The 7,797-nt window shown below is 37.7% G+C and overlaps 1 protein-coding gene across 1 annotated transcript in view; it reads left to right on the forward strand.

The window, feature by feature from the left end:
* MKI67 (marker of proliferation Ki-67) overlaps window positions 1-7,157 on the forward strand; it is a 44,410-nt gene extending 37,253 nt beyond the window's left edge. The window contains exons 16-17 of the mRNA XM_019502999.1: window positions 411-3,599; window positions 6,501-7,157. Coding sequence (XP_019358544.1) covers window positions 411-3,599; window positions 6,501-6,637 — 3,326 coding nt within the window. The 3' untranslated portion in view covers window positions 6,638-7,157. The remainder of the gene's footprint in view (window positions 1-410; window positions 3,600-6,500) is intronic.
* The last annotated feature ends 640 nt before the right edge of the window (window positions 7,158-7,797 follow it).

The following is a 7,797-nucleotide window of genomic DNA, read 5'->3' on the forward strand; positions in this document are numbered from 1 at the left end:
CAACTTTTTCATAAAATGAGGTCAGCTTTCAATGTTTTTTTTTTTTTTTTCAGTGCAACACTTAGTTAAGGTAGCTTTTGATGAAATGTATTTTAAGTAGATTAACAGGATTTTGTGCAGCATGTCAGTGTAACTTGTTTGGCCAAAGACCATGGGAAAAATACAGTATTTGAAAGTATGATATGAATCAAAGTTTTGGAAAGAAAATCTAGGATTAGCTGCAATAAAGATTGTACAGACAGAACCTAAAATTAAAGTTCAGGATAATTCTGGTAAATCAAAGGTAAACTATTAATAAATTCAAACTATAATCAAAATGTATGTCTATAAATTAGAAGAATGAAGCTAAGGACATATGAACTGAAATAGATCCATTCACAATTAAAGGTTATGCATTTTTCTTTTTGTAGGAGAAGAGAAATCCTCACTCTGTAACAGCAGTGAAAAACTGATTCTATCACTTAGAAAGAGGACTGGAGGACAGGAAAACTTAGAAATGCTAGACTCCATAGTTCCAACTAAAAGAAACAGAAGAGTTAAAACCGAACATAACAAACAGTGCTCTACAAATGAGCTTTGTTCAAAAGAAAGATCCCAAAGACCAAGAAGGAACACTCGTAGAGCAGAAACAGCAAAATGTACACAAAAGGATGAAGATGATTTTACCAAGAATCTCACTGAAGCTGTTCCAATGGCAGAATTGGAAAACAAAAAAGCAAAAATTAAAGTGACTGAGAAAAAAGGGAAAGCTTTAAAAGGAAACTCCAGAAAACAGTTGGCTGAAACAGAAGTTGTGAAAATGGATTCTGACAGTGTAGGAAATATCCAAGAAGTCAAAAGAATTTCAAATGAAACTGCAGTTAAAACACAAGCACCTCTGGAAGAAACTGAAGCAGGAAATAAGGATGTAGGAACAGATCAAAGTTGCAAGTCAAATTACTTACTTTCTGAAAATGCGAATGAAGTGCCTCTTAATGTTTACAACTTGCAAGCAAATACAAATCCAGTAAAAGAAAGTAATCCAAGATGTAGAAATAACAGAGGTATAAAAGGTGTAATTGTGTGTAAGGAAAATGAATTTTCAAAAAATGTAAAAGGTAAAGAAGCAAATCAGACAAAAGATTGTAGTTCAAAAAATATAAGTGATCAAGATTTCATAATAGCTCAAACCCCTGACACCTACAGTCTTGATTCTCTTAGTGACAGTAGGAAACAACAACACGCTGCTCAGGTTGCTTTCAGTGGAACAAATTCTTTAAATGAGTCGCAATGTGGATTTGAGAGAGAAATAAGCAGTGAAGAAATAATACCTCAAATGAAATCAGACATTGAATCCCAGAAAACTGCTACCAAAAAATCTTCAGGAACAAAGAAAATTTCCAAAACCAAGAAAGATCAGAAGGATTCAACTACAGCGGTAGTTCAAATTGTTAAAGAGGAGAGTGCTGTTCTTAGACGTAGAAGTACAAGGGGAAGTAATAAGGAACAAGAAGCACCCAAAACAAATCACAATGAAATGCTGGAAAATAATCCAACAGAAAGCAAAGAAAATATATTGAGAAGAGGGAAAGGGAAAAAAGTTCAGTTTCAAGTTAAGGAATCTAGCTCCATTTCTCTCAGAGGAAAACATGCTGTACCTGAAGATGACAATAAAGAAGCAAATCATGAAGATGGTCAAAATGAGACATCAAAAAAAATACCTGCCCAAGCAAATGGAAGAAGGGGCCGAAGGAAACAAGTTGACCTTGTGCTACAGACAGCTACTTCCTCTTCTGTTACAGGAAAAAGCATATTGCTTGAAGACCCTAGCAAAGATGAGACTGCCACTTCCTCTATTAAACAGAATTCCTTGAGAAGCTGGAAAAAGGAAGTTGTTTTCACATCACAGATGGCTAATTCCACTTCTCTTAGAAGAAAACATGATTTGTCAGAAGGTAACGATAAAGAGGAGACTCTTCAGAAAGATCAAAATGTGGTTTTGGAAAATACTGCTTCCCAAACAAAAGTTAGTGCATCAACAAGAGGCAGAAGAAAAAAGGCTCATTTCACACAGCAGGCAACAAGTTCCTTTTCTCTCAGGGGAAAACGTGGCTTGACAAAAAGTGATGATAAAAATGAGATTGCTAATGAAGGCCATGGTGCAGGTTTGGAAATGAGTGCTGCTTCTACAGAAGAAATTCCATCAAGAAGGGGAAGAAGGAAAAACGTTGCTTTAGTGTCACAAGAAGCAAGGTCCACTTTGCTACAGACAAAATGTGTTTTGCCTACAAATGGTGTTAATGAGGAGATTCTTAAAGAAGATCAAAACACAGCTTTGGAAAATACTACTGCCCAAACAAGAGCTAACTCAGCAAGAAGGGAGAGAATAAAAAAATCTGATTTCACACAACAGGTAGCAAGTTCCCCTTCAGTCAGGGGAAAATGTGGCTTGGAGAGAAATGGTGTTGACACTAGTGAAGATCAAAATGTGGCTTTGGAAATTGTTCCCTCTGCAAGAGAGAATCTGTCAAGACGGGGCAGAAGGAAAAATGCTGTTATCTTAGCAGAGACAAATAATTTTACTTCCCAAGGAGGGAAATATGACTTACTAACAGATAATGTTACAGAAAAGGTTCCTGTGGAAGATCAAAATAAGGTTTTGGAGAATACATCTGAGGCAAAAGCTAGTGCATCAGCAAGGGGTAGAAGAAGAAAGGCAGATCTAGTAGAACAGGCTACAAGTTCCCTTTCGCACAGGGGAAAACGTGGCTTGCCAAAAAATGATGGTAAAGAGGAGATTAATGACAATCAAAATATCGTTTTGGAAACTGTACCCTTTTCAAGCGAGATTCCACCTAGAAGGGGAAGAAGGAAAGGGGTTGTACCCTTGTCACAGGCAACCAGTTCTACTTCTCAAAGGGAAAAATGCAGCTTGTCAGAAAGCAATGATCAAGAAGATACTCATAAAGAAGATAAAAATGTGGCTTTGGAAAATGCAACACCCCCTGAAAAATCTAACCCGTTAAAAAAGAAGGGAAAGAAAAAGATGGATCTCCTGTCACCAGCAGCTGGTTCCACTGTTTCCCACAATCAATTCAGTCGGCCAGAAAATGATGGCAAGAGGGAGACTCCTAAAGGAGATCAAAATATGCCTTTGGAAATTACATCCTCTGCAAAAGGGAAGTCATCTGGAAGGGGCAGAAAGAAAAAGACAGATGCTTCTACTTCTCTTAGGAAAACTTATGACTTGCCAAAAGACTCTGGTCAAGAGGAGACTCTTAAAGAAGACAAAAATGTGGCTTTGGAAAATGCACTCTCCCACGGAAAACCTGATCCGTCAAGAAGGAAAAGAAACAAAAAGATTGAAGTCATATCACAGGCAGATAATTCCCCTTTGTTCCAAGATAAAACCAGATTGCCAGAAGATGATATTAAAGAGGTAGTTCATACAGAAGATCAGAATGTAGGTCTTGAGCATACTACTCCTGCAAAAGAGATTATATTAAGAAAGGGCAAAAAGAAGCAGATTATTCTTCCATCCCAGGCAACTAGTTCTGCTCCTCTTGGGAGAAAACGACACTTGCCAGAAGATGAAAGGGCAGCCAAAAAAGTAAAATCAGGTATGGCAAGGGTTTGTTTTGTATTCTTTAGCACCAAAGTATAAGTTTGTGTGTGTGTGCACACGTGTATATCTTCGGAATGTTTTAGACCAGGTGTTCCTTCAGTTTGTTTATGGGTACCAGACTGTTTTGATCAAAATAATTAACACATTTCTAACACTGTAGACCTTTATAATTAAATTTTAAAATATATTACTGTCTATAGAGAGAGAGGGAGAGAGACATGGTAATATAAATTATCTGAATTAGTGTAATGATTATGTAAGAGATGGCATCACCCCTTCCTTTATTACAAAATAGTTTCTATAGTTTGAACTTTATTGCACACATCAGGACTTTTTTTGGATTCCCCTGTAGCACCTTGCAAGCACCTACTCCTTCATCCCCCTTAATTTTGGGGATACCCTGCAACTCATTTTTCCCCTTGGCAGTGGTTCCCATTCCCATGCCAAGGGCTGTGGGATCATGCTTTGTCCCCTTCAGTTGTTCTATTTTACTTCCTGTTTTAGGAGATGTGGCCTATTTGTCTTTCTCCTTTTTCTTCCTCCTTATCTGTGAGAGAAATTATTCAGGGAATTAGCATCAAAAGCTCTAAAAGGATGGACAGATATTAGGTAGAAGTATTAGAACATAAGAAGTATCATAGTGACTCAGATCAGTAATCCATCTAGCCCAGTATCCCATCTCCAGCAGCGGTAAACATGGATGCTGTAGAGGGAGAGCATTGAACTGGATATCTTGAATGATTTGTCCTATATTCAATATCCTCCCTGGCATCTGATTTAAAGATGCCAGAGAAAACCTCTCTAACCATTTTGTTCACCATTAGTACAGCATGTCAGCCTGTGGGTCGTGACCCAAAAGTGCGTCACAAGAATATATAAAAGGGTCATGAACAAACTTTAAAAAAGATAAATCAACAAATTTTAAAAATAGATTCTCCTTTAAAGGAGAAAAAATGTGGGAAACTGGCTTTTCCCTTGCAGGCTGGCAGAGTTCCAGCCTGCAAGAGCCTCAGCCCCACACACTGGGGGGTTAGGTCCTAGGAGCAGCGGGTTGGGATTGAGGGGCACCGGCTTGGGACTGGTCATCAATGTTTACAAATGGGTCCTGGTACAAAAAAGGTTGAGAACCACTGCATTAGTAGATCTTGCATCTGTTAATTTTTCTGATCCCTTTTTGAACCTGGCTATGCCATCTGCCTCTGCTTCTTCCTGTGGCATTATTATTCTTGATATAATGTTGAAAAGCAGTGGGAGTCATCCACTAGTTACTTAAGGAGGTGGTGCCTGAAACAGATCCTGGAATTTTAAAATCAATTTGGAAATGAGAAGTAAAACAGATATAATAATGCTTCCCCACAGCCTGGCTGACATAAACCATGTTAGTTTGCTATGTGGGCCAAAATTTAATTCAAAACAGGATATAATGTATGAAAATGATCATTATGTAGAGTTAAATATAGAAATGTCATCAGTAAGGATTTCACAAGCTTAGTCAACCAGAAATGTATTTACATAACTGTATTTTCTTGTATACCACATGCCCATGAATAAGATGTACACTTTGCTTTGAGAAGGCGGAATGAAGAAGAAAAGATTTTTCCAGTTTTCTGGCTGAAAGTTGACTGAATGGAGCAGCTTATTCAGGAGCTCATTTGCCTTCAGCCAGCTCATTGGCTGCTTTAAGCAAAAGCTAGTTGTACTCTCTCAGTTGCTGCCAAATTGGCAGCAGCTTTTGGCTGCTTGCAATTTGGCAGTCTGGGAGAAGATTTAAAAAAAAAAATGGACTCCCTCTTGCTGAATGTTTATCACGGAGAGGAGTAGAACTCTCAGCAGATATTATATGTCTCCATACTTGTATTCTGGTGCGTAAATTAGCTTGCCCAATTAACTCCCCAGTTTTGAGGGTTCTTTGGCGGGTGCAGGGGGAAGGTGCATCTGGTATGCTAGTAAATGGAGTATGAAGTCTTTAATGTAGTAAAATGATAGTAAAAATCACGTGTTTTGCTTGGCACGGTTCTTGGGGTACATGTGATATCTTTTATTAGATCAATTGAGTAGTTGGAAAAATGTTCTTTGCAAGCTTTTGGACACAAACACCCTTCTTCAGGCATAGGAAGGTCTGCTCTTGTTCTGAAATCTCCAAGGACTGAAAAAATATTAAGTGTGACAGGAGGTCAGTGAGAATGTAAATAGGTGGAAATTGGGGAAACGAAGGGTGGAGAAGTGAGGGGAGGGGGAGAAACCATATTTTGCCTGTCATCAATTTTCTTCCTCATGTTTTATTCCTTTTCCTCTTTGCTCACATCTGCTTATTTTCCTTCTGCACTTGCAGTCTCAACTGATATCCCATTCATGTTGCTTTCTGCTTATTTTTAGTTTCTCCCTTAAAATTCTGGACAATCTTCTATAGGAGATCTTTCCAACAAGTAACACCACTCTGCCAGCAGTGACTGTTTCTTCTTGGAAAAACTTGTTTCCTTATGCACATATCCATAGTTTTTTATATGAAAAACCTGACTTTCTAGCTTCCTTTGGGTTGGTATCATTACTTTGTATTCTTCATTCTCTACATGGTGAAATATTCCTAAATGTTTTTAGTAGATATTTTTTTAGCCTTTTATATCATCAGGAAAAAAAAAGAGCTAAAATATAATAGCTAATTGGGTTTGGTATCCTCATTAACATTAGCCTAGTTTCAAAAATAGCTATAAATCTTTAGGGATCTATCTTAAAGGATATAGGTTGTGCAGAAGTATGGCTCTCAAATAGTTTATTGTATTCTTGGACATCAGCTCTGGGATATAGCCATTGGGGACACTTCTTTGAAATAGTGACACTGAAGGTTGAATTGTTTGATATGTGATGCACACTTACATTTAGTATTTTTGTTTACAAGGAGAGAGCGGCGAAAGCAGAACTTTGCTGAGAGGAAGAAGAAACAAAACTCAAGAAGGAAATGACAAAGAAGATGTAAGCCTGTTTCAGACTGGAATAGAGAGGAGAACAAGAGCAAGTACAAGAACAAGAAAGTAGCCTTATTTAGCAGTAGGAGAGCAACTTCTGAAATATGTTGAGGATTTGATTTTGCAATTTTTTATGTAAATGGATGTACATTTGGATTTTAAAGCAATTGGTGAATTTTCATATAACGGAGATGCATATTTTAACCTGCTTTATGTATATCATTTAGTTCTTTTAGTCTCATAGTTTGACAAGAAATGGCATCCAAACCCTGAGAGAGAACCACAGAAGAAAGAAAAATGCCATACACAACTCCTTGAATTTGTTGGCCACACGTTTCTTTTTTCTCTGCTCATTAAAGCAGTCTGGCAGCTATATTATCTTGTATCTGTCCATGGACAGCACTTGTCTAGTTAAATTTTAGTTGAGCTTTATTTTTTCAGGGAAGTTTTGTAAATATTCTTTAAAAAAAGTCTACGGGTTTTTATTGGCAAAACGTTTATGTGGGGATTATGATTTTAATAGCTTCAGTTGATTGTACTGCAGAAAATGCAGATGTTAAAGTCATTAAATTTTGTAAATGTTCATTAGATTTCTAGTGTTTTGTGATTTTAAGTCTGCTTTTAGATTCAAGTATATTAGACCCTCTGAGGAGCAGAACCCTCAGCAGATTCTTTATGTATAACTACTGTTGTTTCCTCTCAATCATAGAATCACTGTGTAATTCCCTCATTCTTCCAAGTCATGGCTGTCTAACTTGTGGCCCATGGGCTCCAACCCAGGTGCCATTCCCACTATCAGTCTGGCTGCTGCTGCCACCAGGGTCTTCACGCTCCCGCTTCCTCTTCCATTTTTTGCTTCCTCCCCCTTCCCATTGGGAGGGAGGGGGAGGAGAACTCGGAAATTGGGGCAGTCCTGTACTTAAGTTGCATACTATACTTAAAAAAATCATGCCTTTATATGAAGACACTACTGTAGTGTTATGGTTTCCCTACTACATGAGGGAAGACTGCTTCTGCTCAGCTGTTCCAATTATATATGATTTGATACAAAATGATCAAAATATGATATAATGAAATTAAGCTGTTCCTCTCCCTGCTGCTCTTAATTGCTTTAAGGAGAAGATAAGGAGAGCAGTAATAAATTAAGAAGCACACAGACTTGCAATATTGTAGCTCTTTGTGTAGTTTAGAAGTTTGGTTTGGTTGGTTTTGTTTTCTAACTAAAAATCA

The sequence above is a fragment of the Gavialis gangeticus genome, unplaced genomic scaffold (assembly GCF_001723915.1).
Source record: "Gavialis gangeticus isolate Ggan-Ray unplaced genomic scaffold, GavGan_comp1, whole genome shotgun sequence".
In the NCBI taxonomy this organism is placed as follows: domain Eukaryota; kingdom Metazoa; phylum Chordata; order Crocodylia; family Gavialidae; genus Gavialis; species Gavialis gangeticus.